Source organism: Rhineura floridana, chromosome 2, assembly GCF_030035675.1.
Source record: "Rhineura floridana isolate rRhiFlo1 chromosome 2, rRhiFlo1.hap2, whole genome shotgun sequence".
Lineage (NCBI taxonomy): Eukaryota > Metazoa > Chordata > Lepidosauria > Squamata > Rhineuridae > Rhineura > Rhineura floridana.
In genome coordinates, this window is record NC_084481.1 from 11,070,150 (window position 1) to 11,093,439 (window position 23,290).

The following is a 23,290-nucleotide window of genomic DNA, read 5'->3' on the forward strand; positions in this document are numbered from 1 at the left end:
TAATTTTACCTGCATCACTGGATGATTCACCTGTAACATAAACACATAGTGATTATTTTTAACACCTAGGAGTAATTTTAAATTGGATTAGACATCCCACTGTTTGCATGCAGGACAGGGACAGGAAACACCCTTGCCGATTACTGGCTCACTGCCACAAAGCTGCTGAAAAGATACAAGGTCATTTTCTCTGAGGTCAGGATGCAGAATCTTGGGAGTAGAGTGGGAAAACGCAAACATGCACCAACACTACATGTTTCCCTCCATTTGTCCCAGGATGCCATATCTTGACCCTAGGAGGGAAAAATACATGTCTCTTTATCACTCCAGACAGCAAGCCATTAATTACAAATACTGACTTTTGAATCCTAGAAGGCATTAAAGTGGAAGGTTTTTTTAACATGGGTATATAACATCTGAATTGTGAGCTGTAAGATGTGAACAAACAATAACTAACTAAAATTTAATCACATTAATTAAAGGTACCTTCCAAAGAGAGTCCTGAACAAGCGCCTCTTGTTTTGCTTACCTCTTGGTTTTACCATAATTTCTGATTCAGCTTTTCCATGTAAAACAGTTGCCGATGTTTCATCTGCAAGTTTAGCTGCAATGCTATTAGCTCCCATTATTCCTAGCATAAAAGTTTGTAGTAGGAAGCCATTAAGCTAGTTGTAGGGACAACAGAACAAAGTGCTGCACTAGATATAACTTTAAGTCATTGTTCAAGACAGATACAAGTTTTCATGTACTATGTTCACCTTTCATCCATTCAAAGCTCTCTCAAACATGGTTGCCAAAGGTCCTGGGAACCCGAGAACTAAAGTTCAAGATTCTAGGCTGATAGGGAATTGGGGGAGGTATATTCAGGAAAGGAGCTGGCCAATTTTCCACCTAGCAGTCATGTCTCTGCAATGGAAGACTCTTGCATTTTGGGAATCTCTAACTCCAAGGTTGGCAAACTCCTGCCTTAAACATATTGGCAGTACTTGTCATTAAGGATTAATAATAATACTTTTATTATTATTATTATTATTAATAATAATAATAATAATAATAATACCCCACCCTTTTTCCAAACTGGAACTCAAGGCGGTTTCCAGATAAAAATAAGTACATATCATTAAGAACCTAGAAAAATATAAAACATATAAACATATAAAATCAGCATTAAAACAGGATTAAACTATTAAGATGTTAAAACCAATTAGATATACACTTAAAATACTGCAACCCAGTTTAGGAGCATACAAGTAAAACAATCACATACAGCATCCTCTTCAGTCACTACCCTTAAAGCCTTCCGTTCCAAAGGCCTGCCAGAAGAAAAAAGTCTTTAGCTGTTGGCGGAAGGACTGCACAGAGGAGGCCATTCTTGCTCCCTAGGGAGGGAGTTCTAGAGCCTAGGGGCTTATCATGTAGTACTGTCCAACAACATTGTAGGGTCACCATTATCATCCTATATTGCTGAATCTGAAGGAGATCCAGTGAGATCTAAATGGATGCAAGATTTGAACTGGGGATTTTCTGATTTATAGCTTAGTCTGCTAGTCACTAAACTATATCAGCTCTCTTTGATTCAAAAACATTTCATCAAAACATTGTATGTTGATTTGATACAAGGGCAATGACAATTAAGATGTAATTGTAGTGCTTTTAAATATTCAGCTGCTAAGTAGCACTCAAACATGAAGCAAGGAAGCCTTGCTTTTTCTTACCTGGCTCTTGTGCTGTAATAACTGGCTCAACTTTCTCTTTAAATATGCTAGCTGTTCTTTGAATTGCACCACTAGATACACTTTTACTAGTTTCCTTTCGTCCTGACATAAAAGAATTGACAGAGAGATGTGTACTATATACTATTAAAAACCATTTAAGCATGTTTAGAATTGGTGGCATTATGCAGATACTTCATCAAGCTCTTCAACACAATGTTCTCTAGCTGTTTTTTCACACAGCTTCTTCTTACTTCTTCAAGCTACCAAACCTGTACACTGACAGATTTCTCCTGCTACATTAGCACCACAGTGGGCTAGCAATATAACCTTAGGAACGCTAACGTATGCATAGGTCTGATACAAACATAATGGGAAACCATAGTTTCCTCAAATGTGAATGAGTAGGCTCCCTACTTCCCTATTCTTTTTCACTTGCTAGGGAAAAAAAAGACAGAAAATTTCCACTTTTTATTTTAAACTTAATTTCCCTTTGATGTACGAACTTGAGGGCCATAGTTTGTTTTAATCATGGTTTGAGAAGAAGCCGGGATCTGAAACTATAGCTTGATCCTGCTTCTTCTCACTAACCTTAGTTTAATCCTCTGCTGATGTGTGGGGTCAAAGGTACCCCAACAGTACCCATCTTCTACACCTCCATGCTCCAGGTATCGCTCAACCATGATGAGGTGTCAATTGCCACGCAGTGCTTTAGGGGCTGCCCTAATTCTAATGAAAAATCAATGTTTCTATTCTTACAAGTTTTTGAGAACAGTTCTGCTCTCATTGGAATGAAAACTGAAAGCCCATTACAAAAGGTGCTAGGGGCCAAAGTAACAGTGGAAAAATGCTGTTTACATTTATTAGTTACTTCTTATATCTACAAATGCTTACTCTAGAACTTGTTCTTCCCATTTTCCATGTCATTTATTTATTATTAATGGCACTTGTATGCTGCCCCGTAAGAGAAAGTTCTCTGAGTGACTTACAATAAGTATAAAAACAAAAAATGGCCAGTGGTGGTTACCCCTGCCCTCTCCACAGTGAACAATGCATACCCCCATGCTGCTTAGAAATGGAATAACCTATGACAGTACGAACATCCAAAAAGATGGGGTGATCCTAGACACATAGCCAGCTTGCCTGAGACATCAAGAGAGGCACCTTCAGAAATGGTAGGGCCTGCCACTGTTGACACCAAGAGAAAAGATGGCATCATCTCTGTGAGCAACACAATGACAGAAAATTGCAGCAACAGCCCTCTTCTCAGTCATCACTTATGTGAAGAGGGAAAGTGACAACAAAGAGGCTGCAGAGCTCTGCTTTTAGCTCCACCCTCTTAGTTATGCTGCACGAGTTCGCTGCACTTCTGCAATGGGGAATCTTTTCTTTTTTATTTTAATAATATAAGATTTATTAACAGAATAAACTTAATTTTCCATAGCATAGTAATAACTGAAACAGGAGGAAGGGAAAAGCTATACAGATTTATGTGCATTTTAAAAGAGAGAGAAAAAATAGATTTTTATAAATAAAGATATATTATTTCCCTTTTTCATATTATTTTCTTTTCCCTTTTATAATAATGTATACAAAGAATATGGATAAGTATGATCTTGGATCTTGTTGTCCAAAACATAATAAACACCACTGTTCTACAAATCTATTTATTTGCCCATTTTTTTTCTCTTCTAAGGTATGTTAATTTTATCATTAATATTATCTCCCAGACTTTATTAAATGAATCCAAGATTAATGGAGCGTCTTTCTTTTTCCATACCTTAACAATTGTTACTGTCAACAGATTTACAATAATTTCTAAATTGAATTCTGGAACTATACCATCCAAAAAATTTAACAATAGTTCTTTAGGGTTATTTTATAAAGAGTATAAAGAGTCTCCAGTCATATCTAGAATTATATTACACACATTAGTCCAATATACTTGTAGGAATATACTTGTACACTTGTATCAGCTCCAAAATGGGGAAAAAAATGGACTGCCTTCACGTCGATTTCGACTTATGGCGACCTATGAATAGGGTTTTCATGGTAAGAAATATTCAGAGGGGGTTTACCATTGCCTTCCTCTGAGGCTGTGACTGGCCCAAGGTCACACAGTGAGCTTCATGGCTGTGTGAGGATTCGAACCCTGTTATTCCAGGTCGTAGTCCAACACGTCAACTACTACACCACACTGGCTCTCTACAAAATAGATGCAGACAATCTGCTCGATTGTTACCACATCTCCAACACTGACTCAGTGCTATAGGATATATATTTGAGAGCCTGTATGGGGTGAAATACTATTGGTATTGGACTTTATAGAAATTTTCCTTTAAATTGATATTAATTGAAAAGGTACTTTTGCCCAAATCCATGTGCATTCTGTCAAGTTTATTTCTTGTTGAATATCTTTCTCCCATTTCTTCATAAATGCTTCTATCTTATTGTCAAGTTTCATAATTATAGAATAAATTTCTGTGGAGATTTCCCATGCAGTGAAGAACCCTGACCTTCCATGGAAAGCTTCCCAAGCAGAGTTCTCTGCTGCAGAAGTTACAGCTGATCTTAGAAGCAGCTGGCAAGAGCAGCATAATGGCTGTGGTGGGGCTAAAAGCATGTCTCTACATCTCCTTTGTACTCACTTTTCCTTCACACACAAAAGAGAAGGAAGGAGGAGGAAGCACATGTTACAGGGCGAAACTCATTCATGCAGCAGGAAGCCGTGGTTTACTTTATGCCTTAAGTGGCCACAGACTAATAAGCGCTCCAAACGTTTTAGCTACCTTCACCACCAGGTTTGGCTCGTTGTCTTGGTCCCTTTGTTGAATGTTGCCTTGGTAATCTTGCTGAGTTTTCACTCTTGAAAAGATATATAAAGCAAGCAATAATTGGGGGGGGATCTAGGTACAATTTTTAGTATATTAGTGTCCCCCCCCTTGCCCTAATGTGCAGTAGTAACCAACAGGCAATATGATGAACTATCTCAGGTTTGTGCTCCCATTACAAAAGGGCTGAAGGGGCCTGGCTGCTTCACTTTTTGTGACAGCTCCCTCAGCTATTACTTGGGGGCAGGGGGAGTTGGAGCTTGTGGACCCCATAAAGTTCTCTCCTTTTCTTTCCCTCTCTAATTTGAGCACTGGTGTGAACACTGTGGTCAGAGCAGAGATTCAGTGCAACTCCTCCTTCCTATCAGTAAGGAAGGAGGTGGTGAGGGGACACCCTTTTCCATAGAGGAAGAAGAAAAGGGAGGGCTCATAGAAGGAGGGACATACTGTACAAGTAAGATGGTCAGAGGCAAAGGAGGACAAGGCAACTGTATCTCTAGCAGTTGTGTAAAAGAGGGAGTTTTGGCAGGTACAGCTTACCATATAAGGAGATGAAATTTCCTCTTCTACACAACTATTAAAGGTACAGCAGCCTTTCCTTCTTTGGTCACCTTAGTAGAAGCACAGGGAGAGGAATTTCTCTAGAACTCCTTCTCTACCCATCTCCTTAATTGTACACCAAAACAAACACAAGTCGTAGCTCATGTGATATTCCATTTGCATGGCAACTTTCACTTAAGCCCATAAACCTCGCAGATTATGCATAGCCCAATTTTGGCATAGTAAAAAATAGGTACAATTTTTCAGAAGTAAAATGCCAGTATTACATAAAAAAGTCACAAGCATGAGATTTGTATACCTTTAACCAGTAATGTAATAGTAAAAACCTTAAATCATTATTTCTTTATAATACAATTTTCTCGGCTCATAGTTTGAATCATTTACCGTCAGGAAGACCATTAGGAATACTCCTTACAAATAGTTACACAGCCTTATTTCTCGTCTGTCCCTTGTGTCTGGATTCCTCCTGCCCGCCTCTCCCATTTTTTACTGCAAAGTCTCTTTGAAGCGGTGCCGTGTGAAGCAGACCGCAAGACAGTAGCTGCCGCCTGAAGGAGAGGAGGTGGTGCCGCTGCCAAGCAGGGACTGCAAGGCCGGGTATGGCAGCCAACCCTGCTGAGGCCAGGGAAGAGGGGGGAGAAAAAATAACTGAAAACCACCCCGCAAAACCTATAAGAGGGAGGAAGGGAGGGAGGGGATAGCCAAAAGGCTGGAAGGAAAAAGAAAAAACTCAGCAAGTGCTGGAGGGCAACAAAATCCCCAGTCCCTACGCACTCTCTCTCACACACACACTTTACAAACACACACACTGAATACTAATTTCTACACGAAAGCCTTACGCTACGGAGATAGATATGAACAGCCTTGGACGAAGGCAAGAATGAACTGGAGTGGGAGGGGCTTGCCTGCCCCAAGGTCTTGACTTCAGTACATTCTTGCCTTTGGACGCTAGATGGCGCTATGACCCACGTGATGGCATGCTACCTGAGGAAAAATCACGTTTTACACATCTGATTTTAAAAAGTCTGTGTGAAGAGAGAAGATAGGAAGAAGCATGTCCTTCCAGCTACCTTTGGCTCTCCATCAATTGCCATCCAGCAGTAGCTATTCCATCAAACTATAGCAGAGATGGCAAGCAGAACCTCTCCACTGATTCTGCTGAGAGAGCAGTTACTTTTCACTCCTACTCTCCCTGAGCAGCTCCCATCTCAGGTGGTGGTTGCAAGAGCTCTGTAAGTTAAGAACTGGTGCCTGAGTTTGCTTTTTTCCTTTTCCTCCCTTTTTGCTTTGGTGTTGTATCTTTTAGATTATAAGCCTAACAGGAGGGACTCTGATCTGTAAGTTGCTCTAGAAGCCTTTTTAGGCAGGTAAAATGCTATAAATAAATGAACACAAGGCTTGTTCATGGAATGCCATGTTATATATGAATCAATTTCTGCTATTTTACTAAGCTGAATCACTTTTTATGAGGCTTTAATAGTTTCAAATTGCAGTCTGTCCTATTTTCACTTGTATGGAGAGTATAACAATGAGGTATCTAAATCACTGTGCAAAATGTGTACATTTGATTACTTACTTCTTTATCTGGTTCAGCTTTCTCTTTTATAGATCTTTCCACTGATTTTTTAGTTACATTCTCCTCAGATCCTGTAGGCTAGAGAAAGAAAATGGCTTTATACTGAACTTTTGCAACAGAAGCAGCTGGTTTGCACATATGTCGAATAAATAGGCATAAGGGCTTTTGGAGGAGATCACAGTTGCTACTCTCTTCTGGTCCTCTTGCTGCTGTAACCTCTGCCATAGTTTGGCTTACCACAATTATGGTTATAGTTTTTAGTTTGTCTGGAGTGAGACAAATCATGAGGCTATATTCAGACGACACACTAAACCAAATTATGACTTAGGTCACAGCAATGCAGCAGGACTGGAGGAGCAAACCGGCTGCAATCTATTCTCTGGGAGTGCATACTGCACAAATCATATTTTAGCTGAACATTGCACAAATCATAATTTGGTTTAATGTTATTTGCAGACTCCCCCAATATTGTGTTTCCTATCAGAATTCTCTAGGAAAATTATAGCAATAGATTCATATTGCACGTGGCAATTCTGCTCTCAATGTCTGCATCAAATAATCAATGCCATTAACTAACTGAAGGTATTTCAGATTTGTATGGCATAGTCTATGTACAAACCCTTGATGACTAAATGCTGAGAATGCTTTTACTGACATAATGGTGTAACTGAACTACTATAGTGCACTCTTATGTGGAGCTTTCCTTGGAATTGGCCTGGAACCTGCAGCTGCGGCAGACGGTTACACCTGTGCTGAGGGAACTGCACTTGCTGATCAGCAAGTGGGCTACATTCTAAAGTATTTTTCTATATAAATAAAAGTTAAGCCCTGAATGTGTCACGCTGCAGTTCACAGCCCAACAGACAGATGGCACTGCGAACTATATAGCAGCAGTGGAGGAGACAGTGGGGAGCAGTTCAGGCAAGCTGTGGAGGCACATTCCTGACAGGCCAGTCTGAAAGGGCAGAGGGGAAGCTGGGGGAGGTGGGTTAGCCAGCTCTAAAGGGGAGGAGGAGGAGAGCAGGGGAGGAGGCTTAGCCAGGCTTGGAAAAGTTACTTTTTTGAACTACAACTCCCATCAGCCCAATCCAGTGGCCATGCTGGCTGGGGCTGATGGGAGTTGTAGTTCAAAAAAGTAACTTTTCCAAGCTCTGTCTAAATCCCACATACTAACTCATTAGACCAGCGGTGGGGAACCTTTTTTGCTTCCACCTGTGGGCCAACTTCAACAGGTTTCAAATCATGTGACATTACAGTTATGTCATGTAATTGACGTAGGGGTTGCCCTGCCACCTGTTAAAGTTGGCCTGCATGGTGGGAGCAAAAACCGTTGGAGAGGTCTAAGGGTACAGGGATTGGTGAGAGGTTGGGGTGAGATTGTAGGCGGGGTCGGTGAGCAATATGAGTGAGGCGGAGCCCCTTGTGTTAACATATAAAGCTCCAAACAACTTGGGGCCAGGGTACCTGAAAGATTGCCTGCCCTTGTATAGAACCGTAAGATCACTTAGATCATCTGGGAGAATTATATTCATGGCACCGCTTCCTACAAAATATCTTAGGTCAGTGACCCGAAAAAGGGCCTTTCTGCTATTGCCCTTATAATATAACATGCCCTTCCCTCTGCCATACACGAAGCAGCAATCATCCTGCAAACATTTATATTTTTTCCTAAGGCTTCACCTGACCCATGAGACTGGACCGTTTTATGTGCTTGAATCCCTGAATGTTTGTTTTATCTGCTTTTATGGGCTTTTAAATGCTGTATTATTGATTTTAGGTTGTATTTTCGGTTTTAATGATATTATTTGTATTTTATATTATATACCTTTATTGAGTTTTAGAATATTAAACAGTTTATAAATGCTTTAAAATAAATAAATGACATTTTCCACAATTCACTTCACAGCTCAGATGCAAATATCTGTATTTGTTTCTTCACATCTGTCTTCTCACACACAGAATTATCAAATTATAAATTAATTATGTAAGGCAAGACTCAGTTAAGTCTAAACACTTGGAGCATGATCCAACCAAAGGTAAGCACTATTAATTTCATAGAAAGAGATTTAACAACATACTGAACTTGCCCACTGAAGCCAATAAGACTAATGGTGCAGTCCTAGCCACGCCTACTGAGAAGTAAGTCCTACTGAATTCTATGGGGCTTACTCCCAGATACGTGGGTTTAGGACTGCAGCTTTAGTGCTTAATTCTAAGGGAATAATCCAATCAAGTTAAGTGGATTCAAGATGGCTTCATCCATTACTTTATCTGACTTTGAAATTAGGCTAATATTGTAAAAGGTTTTTGGGAGCACAGGATTTCATTCCCCCAACATGGTTAAACACATCTATTCCCATATTATTATTATTATTATTATTTAACAATTAGAGTTGGCAAACTGGTAAATCTATATATCACATTACATTACCTCAATCAGTTTAGCAAATGAAACATGTCCCTAGATTTTCCAATGATTTATTTCTGAAAATCCACTCTAGCTTTGTTAATATAAGGGTAACCACATTTTTTCCAAGCTCTGTCTTATAAGGGACCCTGGTGTTCTGATTTGTACTAGAGACAAACCTGTATAAACTGTTAACGTTTAACATTTTCAAAGAGAGAGTGATCACTTATTTTTCTCAGTAGCTTTCTGTGCACTGGCCACTGTCAAACCAAATCACATCTGTGTAACACCTCCATCAAACTATTACAAATATTTAGGTCAGAGAATGTGCAGTGCAGGATTTAGATCTCTCCCACTGGCACAACAATAACATATTCATAACTAGCAGTCCATGTTCTACACACAGGAAACAAAACACACTCACAGATTTGCTCAAGAAATCTGTGAATTACAATTGCCACCAACTGCCAATTCACAATTTTTTAAAAAAAATTCTTTACCTTTTTATCTGTTTTCTCCTTTCCTTGTTGTCGCAACTGCTCTGTCTCTTTGGCTCGTTCCCTTCGTTTGTCTTTTCCTCGATCCTTCCCCCTTTCTCTGATCTTCTCATGTTCCTTATCTTTGTCCCTGACCCTCTCTTTGTCTTTTTCTCTTCCTCCCTCATGCTGTTTCCTTTCTCTGTCCCTTTCTTTATCGCGCTCCTCTTTTTCTCCTTCCCTATCTCCTTTTTCTTTGTCTCTGATTTTCTCTGGCTCTCTTCCCTGTTTGCTTGATCTGTTCTTATTTTTCTCTCTTTCATGTTTTTCACCTTCTTTAAAATTGTCTTTCTCAAAATTTTTGTGCCGGTTCTCATAATCTTTATGTCTGTCACTTTCTTTTAGCTTGCTCTCTTCCTGTTTTAAATCTTCTCTGGACTTTTGGTCTTGAATTGTGTTTCTGTCTTTTATTTCAGAGTCACCTTTTCCCTATATAATAAAATATAAAAATATTAAATTGCAACACAGTCTTCCCTCTAGTTTTTCACGCAACAGTTCTTTTATCCAAAAGTTTGTTCATAGTACCTCTTTATGGGACCTATGTTCTTCTGTTCTAGATTCTCTGTTTTGGGATTTAGAAGAAGATGGAGGCTTTGCTTTAGTATCAGCTTTCTCACCAGCAAGGACCTTTTGAACAGCTTCATCACTGGATAGCTACAAAAAGAAAATACTAGTCAGTGTGAACTATACAATTTTATTTCACAATTGTCATTTCTATTCTATATACAACAGCACTTTCTTAAAAAAAAAATCTGGATACAAATAATTCCTTTCAACTGAATACAACAATTCTTTTAGGGCAACAACCCTAATTATGCTTACTAGAGAAGAAGTTCCACTGAACTCAGTGTGGTTCGGTGGAGGTGTCCAGCTGCAGATGAGCCAAAAGGTGCCAAAAGGTGTTATAGGGTAGCCTTTGGGTCCCCTGATGTTGCTTGACTGTAATTCCCATCATTCCTGACCACTGGACATATCGGCTGTGGCTGATGGGAGTTGTCCAATAACATCTGGGGACTCAAAGTTTGGGAAAGGCTGCAATAGGGGTATGGCAGAGCAAAACCTAATGCTCCTATAGGTCCCCTGCTGTGACACCAAAAGTTTTTTTGTGGACAAAAAGGCTTGTCCAATAAAAAAAAAGTTAGATTAATTACCAAGTGTTCCCTCACTGTGATGCCAAAAGGTTTTTTGCTGCCCTCAAAAATACATACATGCACACATGCACACTCCTATAGGTTCCCTGTATGTGGACTAGGCCCACCAACCCAACTGGAACAAGACGACAGAGATTTGTATACAATTTGCATACACTTTGTGTCATATGCAGATTTGTGTTCTTCTTTTAGACAGCCCAAAAATAAATAAGTGGCCACACAAGCATGTAATGTCAGTGATCAGATGTGCACACTTTGCACCTGCCATTGCAATGGATCCATACGCACTGACAGTTTAGCTGTATGAAAACAGATGAGAATGATTAACGCTCAGTGTGAGAATCAAATAGTTCTGTAAAGGATACATGGACATCTGAGTATGGCTTATATGTAGGATACTACTTTTTAAATTGTTGTAAACCGCCCAGAGAGCTTCGGCTATTGGGGGGGGGGGATATAAATGCAATAAAATAAATAAATAAATAAACAAACAGAATGTGAATGTGTGAAGCTTTTCCAATTGTATTTCCATCCTAGAAAAGGCTTAACGTTGAATTTCTACCTGCAGCACAGATGTTAAAGATAAAGAACACTCCTTCCCCCTCAATGCCAACCCTAAACCAAAGCCAAGGTTGCAATCCTATACTCACTGACCTGGGAGTTAGTCTCATTAAAGACAAAGAGACAGTGAATTCTTAAGGATCTTTAGCTCTTGCATAGCAGGAGACCTACCTAAGCCTCTTTACAAAGTCTTTACATTTTACATTTGCCATTTTTGGGGTGTATTTATGTGATTATTTAACATCTACCCACACTTACTGCGTAGTAGTAGTTTTTGTAGAAAATAACTTCTAGGGAGTGCCTGATTTCAGAACCCTCCACAGGAAAGATGTGTCCTGGTTTCGGCAGAAACAATAAGGGGAAACTACAGAGATTCAAGGACTGTGGTCCCAGGCTATGGTCTGAAGGCACATGAGGCCAGCATCCTGCTGAAGCTAAGCAGGGTCAGGTGTGGTCAGTGCCTGGATGGGAGACTGCCTGGGAACCATATGTAAGCCGCCTTGGGTTTCTATTATGGATAGAAAGGTGGGGTATAAATGAAATAAATAAATAAATAAAATAAGAACTAGAAAGTGAGACAGAGGCAGGAAAAGTGCACCAAAGGGAAGGGAACCCCAGGGATTCCTACAGAACCCGCTATCACAGCTCTGACTTGCGTCACCAAAAGTTCTGAAAGTTGGAAGCAGCTACGCTGGCTCATCTCAGATAAATTGCCTAGAAGCATACCTGCACATTTTGCTTCACAACTTCACAACATTTGCTTCTAGCCAGGAGGGCTAGAAATTTAGTTGATTAAAAAAAAAAAAAAAAGCTGTCTCAGCAGCTCTGTTGATTCTGATACCAAACTTTTTCGTGCCCCCTCTAAACTCCCCAAAATGTGTTTAAACAAAAACTGGCCATAGACTTTTACCCTTTGGCCACACCTGCTTTGGCATGAGCATCCTCCCCCCAGTTAATGGTTGACCATGGGTCAGTGTGGCCTTCAGCCTGAAAGAGGTCAGCCACCCTTGTTCTACCATGCCTAATTTAAGGTGCTAATGCTGACACATGAAAACGCTAGCTACCAGCCAGATTAGAAATGTGGTGTGGTGACCCAGGATAGGGCCTTCTCTGTGGTAGAACCCTGGCTTTGGAAAGCCCTCTCCTCTGAAGTACAGCTGGTGCCAACACTGTTTATTTTGTTGGCCCCAGCTGAAGACACATCTTTTTGTTCAGGCCTTTGGTGGAGGGTTGATGCAAATAAGGCTAGCTGTAATTAGTTGTAGTGTAAGTAAGATTATTTTAAGAATTTTATCTGCTTTTTTATATTGTATTGGGTTTTCTTTCTTTGATTCTGTTTTGCTGTGTATGTTTTAGGTTGCAACCCATCCTGGGATTGTGAACCAAGAAAGAATGGGATAGAAGCTGAAGAAAGAAGGGAAGAAAAGAAAGCTCTCAAAACGCAGCTGCATTTTACTGTACTATGTGATGAATCATGAGTGCCAACCTGGCAGAAAGTGTCTAACAATAATTTAGATTTTTTGTGCTATTATTCTATTATTTATTTAAAGTATTTGTACCCTGCCTTTTCACTTCAGTCAAGAGGCATCCATGGAAGCTTATATTCCTTGACCCTTCAAGCAAAGTTCAGATTCCATAAGCGAACCACTTGCATACTCCACAGATGCGAGGACAAGTTACTATACAACTCTTTTATACAAATGCCTGGCTGCTGTGTCTGTATAGCCAAAAGCATTGGGAGAATAAATTTCAAGAGAAAAGTATTAGGTTGGGTGCATCTGGGGCTGGGAGGGTGGAGCTCCTACTCCGCGTTCCCCACCAGCATCAAGTCGTGGGTCACAACAGGACAGTAACGTGGATTGTGGACCAGGAACTCCACTCTCCCAGGCGACATCAGCCCTGTGCTCACTTAAATATGCCCAGTTGTGCCACCTCCTGCTTCACCAAATCAGCATGCTGCATGCGCATGACTGCCATCACACCAAGATCTTGGGTGATGGCAGTAAGTGTGCTGACACGGAAACAAGAGGTGGTGCGACCGGGCATATTTAAGTGGACACACATACAGAGGGGGAAAGCAGGGGCCCACAGCAGATTAATGCCAGCCCTGGAAGCGTGTGTAACCCTTCCCCTGCAACTTCCAGCCAAGTTGCCTTTCTTCTATAATTCCCCACCACCATCCCGCTTTTCCTCCAGCTTGAGATCAAGATCTTGAGTGCATGGAAACCTTTAGTAACATTAAAGTCCATGGATTAAAGATACATGTTGAGATTGTACCTTATTAAGACAGCATTTGGCAATTGCTTGGAGTAGTTCATTGGTTCTTTCAGGTTCATGCCCAGCAACAATACGTGCTGGCTTCACTGCTAAAGGTTCCCCTGTTACCATGATGACAACATCAATTGCTTTCTGAAGGAAGCTGATTTTTGCATCTTTATCCTAGTAGAGTAAGACATAGTTAAAGAATGTTCACCAGATTTCAGTACAAATTGCGGTCTTCCTGGCATATAATCTTAATAAAAGCATATTATTTAACATTTTAGCATAGTTCAGCATTTTAGCATAGTTCAGAATGTGTGTTTTTGATGCGCTCGTGCACACATGAGATACTCTGATTTTAGAAGATTAAACAATGAACGGCCTTGCATACCTTAACATTATCAGATTTCATCTCTGCTTCTGTGTACAGTCCTTTCATGAAACCACTTGATCTGATTACCTTTAAAAACAAACAAAAAAACACAACATGTTCTGTTTCTTGATTTTGTCTGCATTTCCATGATTACATATGCAATTTCATAGGGATTGTAATATTTTCCAGTTTTATCACTTTTCAAAGCAACTTCACATATATAACAATTCTATCAGGGGTGGAAGGGTTTGCCAAAGCACATACAATTATTAGAGTACAGGTTCAGATAACAGCAGAGATAATCAAGATATCTCCAGAGAAATTCTGCTCTCTGTAGTATTCAAATGTTTTGTTTACGACAAAGCTCGTGGCTCATATCTACGGCCCAGCAAATTTCTCTTTGGTTATGACTATTCTCTATACAGAATTAATTACTCTTTTAACACCTCAATTTTATAAGCACATGGGCATATATCTGTGCAGGTGGGATGGGTAGGTGATAGGAACGTGGGCTTCTCATGGGACTGAATGGAATTGAAAATTCTGTTCTGCATACTTTTCTCAATTAAGGTAATATACCTCTCAGTTCAGATAATATATGATAGATTACTTGCAAAACAATTACTAACTTTTCAGTGTTAATTAGTTTTGAAGACAATTCTCTTCATTACCAATTACAATGCAACTTGTACTTAAGACACTGCCATAGTAATTCAGACAAGTAAAGTAAAGTCGTAACTAAACCAGTCTTTAATAAGCTACAGGACTAGATGTATTACTCAAATGGTTGAGCAGAAGCCACCAGTGGGTCATGGGAATATTATGAGTCAGTTGCTGTGTTGTTACTGGCTAGTAATATGTAAGATTTCAAAATTCTCTATGTGATGGTTCATATCACTCTAACTATTGCAAGGAAGTGCAAGATTTGACAGATGCATCTCCTTCCTGCATAGTGTTCTAGGTATAGACAATGGCATATATTTTTGAAACCTTCCTCTATGGGTAACTGTAGAATGGCTGCAAAGAAGTTGCCAGCTTTTTCTAACAACTGATTTTACTCTCTTAGGAAAATGTTTGAGAAAATCACTACCCAGGGTGAAGAAATCTAATTTGGAGACAGATCTCCCCACCCCATGAGAAGTCAGAATTCGGTAAATGACGGAGATGAGGCAGTAAGAAAAATTAGTTGTTAAACTATATAATAAGCAACAGAAAATGAGATTCATTAATTTTAAATAAATATTTAAGATTACTGTATGTGCCTTTTTGGAGATCTTTAGGAGAGCAACAATCCAACCAAAGTCAAGAACGTATATTCCAATTTATTTTGTGATGAGAATTAAAGACACGCTTAAATCTTTCCAATGAAATCTACACGGCAAAATATAAGTTGACTTCTGTTTGCGAAAGAGACTGTGATCCAGCACAGGTCCTGCTGGAAAAGGCAATCCCCTCCCCACACCACCTCCTACACAGTTCTGCAGGGTCCCGCAACCCTCTACAACCAGCTTTTCCCGGTGCAAAGGGACTGCAAAGGAGAGGAGAAAATCAACAAATGTCTCTTCCCCCTCCCTTCTTCTAGGAGGACCAACTCAGGAGGAGAGTTCCATTCAAGGAAATTCTGGATCCAAGCCTATATATTTTTACCCTACCTACTTCCTTGTAAACAAGCTGCAGTTTGTTTTTAAGTGACACCTCACAAAATTCGTTTAAAACAGAAAAGGATATCTAACCTCAAACAATCCTCGTACCTATCCATCACTCTTGTACTTTCATATTAAAACCATGAATAAACTGCAGAGGGTGACCATTCTTTTGTTTTTGCACCAGACATGTGGCACCTTAAAGAACAGATTTATAGCAGCATGGTGGATAAAGTGATGACCTACATGAGTGGGTGTATAAGTTTTTAATCTGCTATTCACCTACTGTTGACTCTCACATTTCATGGCCTTTTCACTCCACTACTTAGAAATTTTTCTCTCTTTTAATCTGTGAGCTACTGGATAACACTTTATATATCTGATGAAGTGGGCTCTAGCTAATGAAGACATAGGGCACAATAAATTTATTAGTCTGGGTGCCCTAAGACAATGTGTGGTGTTTTGTACTTTTTAATTTACCATTCCTGGGCAAGGTGATTGAGCGAGTGGTGGCTAAACAGTTACAGACACACTTGGATGAAGCAGATTACTTAGATCCTTTCCAATCGGGCTTCAGGACTGGACACGGAACTGAAACAGCCTTGGTCGCTCTGGTGGATGATATGAGGAGAGCGTTGGATAGGGGAGAATACACATTCCTCGTCCTCCTGGATCTCTCAGCGGCTTTCGATACAGTTGACCATGGTATCCTTTTAAATCGCCTGGAGGGATTGGGAATAGGGGGCACTGTTTTACGGTGGTTCCGTTCCTCTCTCTCTGGTAGGCAACAACGGGTAGCATTGGGGGAGGAGGTTTCAGACCCTTGGCCTCTCAACTGCGGAGTGCCACAGGGTTCTATCCTCTCCCCCATGCTATTTAACATCTATATGAAACCGCTGGGAGCCATCATCAGGAGTTTTGGGCTGCAGTGTCACCAATACGCAGATGACACTCAGCTCTACCTCTCATTTAAGTCCTCACCAGAGTTGGCTGTGAATGCCTTGTCCAAGTGCCTGGAGTCCGTAAGTGGATGGATGGGAGAGAACAGACTGAAGCTAAATCCCGACAAGACCGAGGTGTTACTCATGGGGGATAAGAGAAGGTTGGGAGATTTAAACTTGGTGCTCAATGGGGTGAAATTACCCCTGAAGGACCAGGTTCGCAGCCTAGGGGTCATTCTTGACTCCCAGCTGTCCATGGAGGCTCAGGTTTCGGCAGTGAGCCGGGCAGCTTGGTATCAACTACAGCTGATACAGAGGCTGCGACCCTACCTTCCTGTACATCTGCTCCCACGAGTGATACATGCCCTGGTCTCCTCTCGTTTAGACTACTGTAATGCGCTCTACGTGGGGTTACCCCTGAAAACGGTCCGGAAATTGCAGCTGGTACAGAATGCGGCGGCACGCTTGATAAAGCAGAGCCGTCGCCAGGATCATATCACCCCAGTGTTGGTAGATTTACACTGGTTACCAGTTGTTTACCGGGCCCAATTCAAGGTGTTGGTATTGACCTTTAAAACCCTATACGGTTTCGGCCCAGTTTATCTGAAGGAACGCCTCCAGTATCACCAATTATGCCGCCAAACAAGACCTTCTCTCGGTCCCACCGGTAAAAACAGCTAGGCTGGTGCGGACCAGAGAGAGGGCATTTTCGATTGTGGTCCCCACCCTCTGGAACTCACTTCCTTTTGACCTTCGACATGCCTCCTCCCTGATGGGTTTTTGCCGAGCCTTAAAGACCTGGCTATTCAGGCAGGCCTATGGGATTTCTGGGGTGGACTAGTTTTATGGTGTATTAATTGAAAGATGGTTTTAGATAAATTGATGTTGCTGTTGTGATTTGTTGATTGTATATTATTTTATTGTATTTGAACTGCTGTACGTCGCCCAGAGTGTCCGTTGACTCGGACAGATGGGCGACTAACAAATAAAATTTTATTATTATTATTATTATATTAATATATTCATCATAAAGCAAAACCAGAGATTTACATCCCCCTCCCTTACCTCTGTACTGCATATTTGCCAACCGCTTGTGGTGTGCTCTAATCCAAAAAAGTTTTTGATACAACAAATCTGTTAGTCTCAGTGTCACAAGGCTATCGGAAAAGATGGAAAGGGTGTGTGTGTGTGGAGTGAAGAGATGGTGTTCAAAGTTCCGGGGATGCTGGACTAAGGCAGATTTACTCCTTTCGCCACCTTCAATACAGGTACTCTCGCCTATCTTCATACTGGCCTATGCAGCAGCCCCTTTAATTGCAACTTGATCTACTGAAAAGCATAGGTGAAGCTCTTTCAGGTCATGGAGAGATCAAAGCACACCACCCTACATACAGAACTACACTATCTACAAGACCAGGAATAATTCTGGCTGGTACTATCAGAACAACAACAAATTACTACTGCTAGTTAACAACTAACTGAAAAGGATTACTTTGTATGTGGAATAGAGGATTTTTCACTCCTGAGCATGTGGTGAATTATTTTAATGAGCAAAGACTATACATGTTGGGTTTCTGTACGCTGCTCATCTCTTTACGGTCCAAACCAGTGCGTTTTCTTTCTCTAAAAGGGGCAGGTACAGAGGCTAATTTAAGAGTGGGGAACTCTACTGAGCGGTTGAATTGGGGGTGGCAGTTTGGGTGGGGGGATGAGGAAGTGATGGCACCTACACTTCTAGGACTGGAGAAAGAGAATTCACGCAGCCATAACCATTCTCCCCCTCACACACACACTTCCCTCCCTCAGCCTCCTCTCGTTGCCTGGCAACTGGAGAACGCAAGCCGCCCCCTCGCCCTCGCGCCCCTTTAGCCCCTTCTGACCTCTCCTATCACGTCGTGCAGGTAGCGGAAGGGGGGCTTGCTGAGAAGGCGCTCCGTGAGAGGTGGTTTCCGGATCACTCGCCCCAACAGCTCCTGCGTACGCCGGACCACGGAGCCCTGCATGGCTGCACCCCCCAAAGCAGGACCAAACCGGGCCCTGACCAACTCCCAGCACGCCCCGCGCTCTGGCCTCCGTTCTCGTTGCCACCCAACTTCGCGGCCTTAGCAACAGGCAGCGCCTGGGCGTGGTCTCGTTCCACCGCATCCGGCTCCGCCCTCCTCGCCCTTCTATTGGGCGGTGGCAGTGATGGCGCCATTTGAGGCCCCAGCGACAGAAAGCCCGGCCCAAATGGGACCGACCGAGGGAGGGAGAGAAGGAGCGAGGGAGGGAGAGAGTCGAAGGGGGGGGGGCGAGGGGAAGCAACATAATCTTGGATGTCAGCCACTTTGTTTTTATGTGCTTTCAAGTCGATTACGACGTATAGCGACCCCATGAATCAGCAACCCCCAATAGCATCTATACCCTATTCATATGGTCACCACAAGTTATAATCGACTCGAAGGCAGTCCATTTCCATTTTTCATGTTCCTTCAAGTTGATTACGACTTATGCCATGGACAGATCTAGTAAGTTCAGGCCTGTTGATTTGTTTATGGAATCTTTCCATCCCTTCTTTTGCCTTCCTCTTTTTCTAATTCCTTCTGTTTTTCCCAGCATAATTTTTTTCTAGTGAATCATGTCTTCTCATGATGTGTCCAAAGTATGATAACCTCAGTTTCATCATTTTAGCTTCTAGTGACAGTTCTGGTTTAATTTGTTCTAACAGCCAATTATTTGTCTTTTTGGCAGTGCATGGTATGCGCAAAGCTCTCCTCCAACAACACATTTGAAATGAGTTGATTTTTCTCTTACCTGATTTTTTCTCTGTCCAACTTTCACATCCATAGAGATAGGAAATACCAAGGTGTGAATGATCCTGACTTTAGTGTTCAGTGATACATGTTTGCATTTGAGGACCTTTTCTAGTTCTCTCATATCTGCAGTTCAATGTCCTGGTTGTCAACTTTACAGTTACATAAATCTTCTGTTGTCATTACTTTAGTCTTGACATTTAGCTGTTGTTATGCTTTTGCACTTTCCTCTTTAACTTTCAACAGCATTCGTTTCAAATCATTACTGGTTTCTGCTAGTAGTATGGTATCGTCTGTATAACCCCCACAATCTTGTTTTAGTTGGTTCAGTCTGGTGGGTGAGGTTTCATAGCAGAAAAACCCTGTTTGAAAAAGAAAGCAAGTGTGGAGCAGAGAAGTTGATCCTGGGTATGGCTGCTAGGGAAGCTATTATTTAGTTGGTCTTTAACCCCTTGATTAAGGTACATATGTATATCTGTATTGTACAGAAGTAGGGAAGGGTATGAGGAGTATATATATATTTGAATGGTGGTTATTTGTATATGTATTCTTTAATCATAGGACCTTGATGAATCTGTGGACTTTCCTGGCCTAGCTGGAGCTGCAGTGGTTCACGGCATAAGAACATAAGAAGAGCCTGCTGGATCAGGCCAGTGGCCCATCTAGTCCAGCATCCTGTTCTCACAGTGGCCAACCAGGTGCCTGGGGGAAGCCCGCAAGCAGGACCCGAGTGCAAGAACACTCTCCCCTCCTGAGGCTTCCGGCAACTGGTTTTCAGAAGCATGCTGCCTCTGACTAGGGTGGCAGAGCACAGCCATCATGGCTAGTAGCCATTGATAGCCCTGTCCTCCATGAATTTGTCTCATCTTCTTTTAAAGCCATCCAAGCTGGTGGCCATTACTGCATCTTGTGGGAGCAAATTCCATAGTTTAACTATGCGCTGAGTAAAGAAGTACTTCCTTTTGTCTGTCCTGAATCTTCCAACATTCAGCTTCTTTGAATGTCCACGAGTTCTAGTATTATGAGAGAGGGAGAAGAACTTTTCTCTATCCACTTTCTCAATGCCATGCATAATTTTATACACTTCTATCATGTCTCCTCTGACCTGCCTTTTCTCTAAACTAAAAAGCTCCAAATGCTGCAACCTTTCCTCGTAAGGGAGTCGCTCCATCCCCTTGATCCTTCTGGTTGCCCTCTTCTGAACCGTTTCCAACTCTATAATATCCTTTTTGAGATGAGGCGACCAGAACTGTACACAGTATTCCAAATGCGGCCGCACCATAGATTTATACAACGGCATTATGATATCGGCTATTTTATTTTCAATACCTTTCCTAATTATCGCTAGCATGGAATTTGCCTTTTTCACAGCTGCCGCACACTGGGTTGACATTTTCATCGTGCTGTCCACTACAAGCCCGAGGTCTCTCTCCTGGTCGGTCACCGCCAGTTCAGACCCCATGAGCGTATATGTGAAATTAAGATTTTTTGCTCCAATATGCATAATTTTACACTTGTTTATATTGAATTGCATTTGCCATTGCAGCAGGATAAAGTTATTCATCTCCTGAAGATTATGAAAAGGAACTTTTCAGTTGATTGCAAAGATATTTTACCAAAAAAAGAGAAAGGACACATGAACAAGGATCTTTTAAGTATTTGGAAACTGAGAACCATATGGAACTGTGTTATATTTAATGTCGTGTTTTCTTTATGAAAAAAAAAAGTTCACAAGTTATTCATGGAATCTTTGCAAATTCATTTCATTTTTGGCCCGTAAGAACCTGCAAGAGATTACATCTGCGTATCTTAAATTATTGATATTTCTCCCTCCAGCTTTCACACCTCCTTTATCTTGGTCCAATTCCACTTTCCGTATATGTTCTGCACATAGATTAAACAAATAGGGTGATAAATACACCTGTCTCACACCCTTTCTGATTGGGAACCAATCGGTTTCTCCGTATTCTGTCCTTACAGTAGCCTCTTGTCCAGAGTATAGCTTGTGCATCAGGACAATCAGATGCTGTGGCACCCCCATTTCTTTTAAAGCATTCCATAGTTTTTCATGGTCTACACAATGAAAGGCTTTGCTGTAATCTATAAAGCACAGGGTGATTTCCTTCTGAAATTCCTTGGTCCATTCCATTATCTAACATATGTTTGCAATATGATCTCTGGTGCCTCTTCCCTTTCTAAATCCAGCTTGGATGTCTGGCATTTATTGCACCAGTGTGTAGTGGTTAAAGTGTTGGACTACGACCTGGGAGACCAGGGTTCGAATCCCCACAGCCATGAAGCTGTCTGGGTGACCTTGGGCTGCCTCTCAGCCTCGGAGGAAGGCAATGGTAAACCCCCTCTAAATACCGCTTACCATGAAAACCCTGTTCATAGGATCGCCGTAAGTCAGAATCAACTTGAAGGCAGTCCATTTCATTTTTTATATGGTAAGAGTTAGCCTAACACTTTATGCATATCATACAGTGGCTAACTGGACCATAGTCCATGAATCTGATCATCTTTAAAGTGCCACAAGACATACTACTGCTCCTCCAGGAATTAGCAGAGGTCATATGGGCTATGTGTGTTGTACATCTTTCCTTTTACTGTGCAAATGCAGGATCCACGTTTCAGTGCAATTTATCACGCTTGAGAATAAAATTTATTGAATCAATTTTTAAACCTCCCTTCATCTATAAAGATCCCAGTAAGATAACAATAAAACCATTAGAACCCCCACAGCAACACAGCACACAGACTTCCATTGCTGAACTTTCTAAGATTTTATGGAAATGTGCTGCGTGCACATAACTCACTGCGAGTTAGCGAGTAAAGAGTGCTGAGTTCAGACTGGGATGACCGATGGGTGAGCTGAAGCCAGTCACCCTTAGTGCAACCTACTGTTGTTGTGAGGGTCGAGGGGGCAGGAGGGGGAGAAGACATGAAAATAATAAAATAATACTGGGTGGGATTTCCCACCTGTCTCCCTACAATCATTCTCAGTGGTTACTGTACTCTGCTCCCACTGCTACTGGACGCTTATGCTTTGTAACTTGCCTTCTTTCAACTTCCCTTTCTTAACCTCCCCTAACCTGGTCCTTTGTAAGAAATGATAGTTTATTTTATTTAAATAGTAAGAGACAAAATAATGCAAAGTAGGTAGTGCAAGTCTTATCTCTTGTATACTTCAACTGTTATTCTCTACCTTTGCAGTAATATTTGGGTTGACTTTTTTGACTTATGCCTGGGATTTCCTGCCTTTCTTCCCCTCTCACTTTTCATTTTGTCAGCTTTCACATTTTACAGAATCCAAATTGTATCATAGATGCAGAGAACTTCAAAAAGGAACATTGTCTTAACTAACCAAAAAAGAATACAAAAGGGGGCTTTCACTTAAAAAAATCTTAATAAACTAATTTAGTGGTTCCCAAACTCCCCCCCCACCACCAACTACTTGAAAATTGCTGAGGCGGATCACTTAATGATTTTTCTGCCTGTTGTAGTAACTGCAATGCCCTCAGCTACATCTGTATGATTTAAACTGAATCAAGATTAAACCTAACCTCCCATTGATTTCACAGCTAGTCCTCTCCTCCTTTCAAGTGCCTCCTCCTGTTTTTTCCGGTCTGTCCTGCTCACCGTCTGGGCAGACCACCAGGTTCTAAGAAGGGCAAAATAGCCACGGTACCCACCATGATCTGAAGAAAGCTGGGGGACCAATGGCGGTCCATGGAACACATTTTGGGAACTCCTGGACTAGTTGTATCAATTTTAAGTAAGTAAAACAGTCACAAAATGAAAAAGGCATACTCTCTTTGTTTTTAACATGCATGCAGGGGCCATTTTAGAGGCCTCTTTTCTCACAAGAAATGACTTTTAAAAATAGTTTGGGAGGGGTCCCAATTTGGACCACAACCCACCATGGCTACTACGTCTTAAAAAAACAA

At 41.3% G+C, this 23,290-nt stretch overlaps 1 protein-coding gene across 3 annotated transcripts in view; it reads right to left on the bottom strand.

The window, feature by feature from the left end:
* The window catches only part of TRAF3IP1 (TRAF3 interacting protein 1), a 48,599-nt gene extending 29,887 nt beyond the window's left edge, over nt 1–18,712 (bottom strand). Inside the window, exons 1-10 of one of the 3 annotated variants that reach the window (XM_061607771.1) lie at nt 18,432–18,712; nt 13,986–14,054; nt 13,613–13,774; nt 10,149–10,277; nt 9,588–10,052; nt 6,681–6,758; nt 4,502–4,577; nt 1,716–1,817; nt 530–631; nt 10–30 (exon numbers count right to left, since the gene is read on the bottom strand). In XM_061607771.1, the coding sequence (XP_061463755.1) occupies nt 10–30; nt 530–631; nt 1,716–1,817; nt 4,502–4,577; nt 6,681–6,758; nt 9,588–10,052; nt 10,149–10,277; nt 13,613–13,774; nt 13,986–14,054; nt 18,432–18,554 (1,327 nt within the window). In that variant the 5' untranslated portion in view covers nt 18,555–18,712. The remainder of the gene's footprint in view (nt 1–9; nt 31–529; nt 632–1,715; nt 1,818–4,501; nt 4,578–6,680; nt 6,759–9,587; nt 10,053–10,148; nt 10,278–13,612; nt 13,775–13,985; nt 14,055–18,431) is intronic. The other 2 variants (XM_061607772.1, XM_061607773.1) reach the window with 2 other exon arrangements.
* Nucleotides 18,713–23,290: the final 4,578 nt, after the last annotated feature.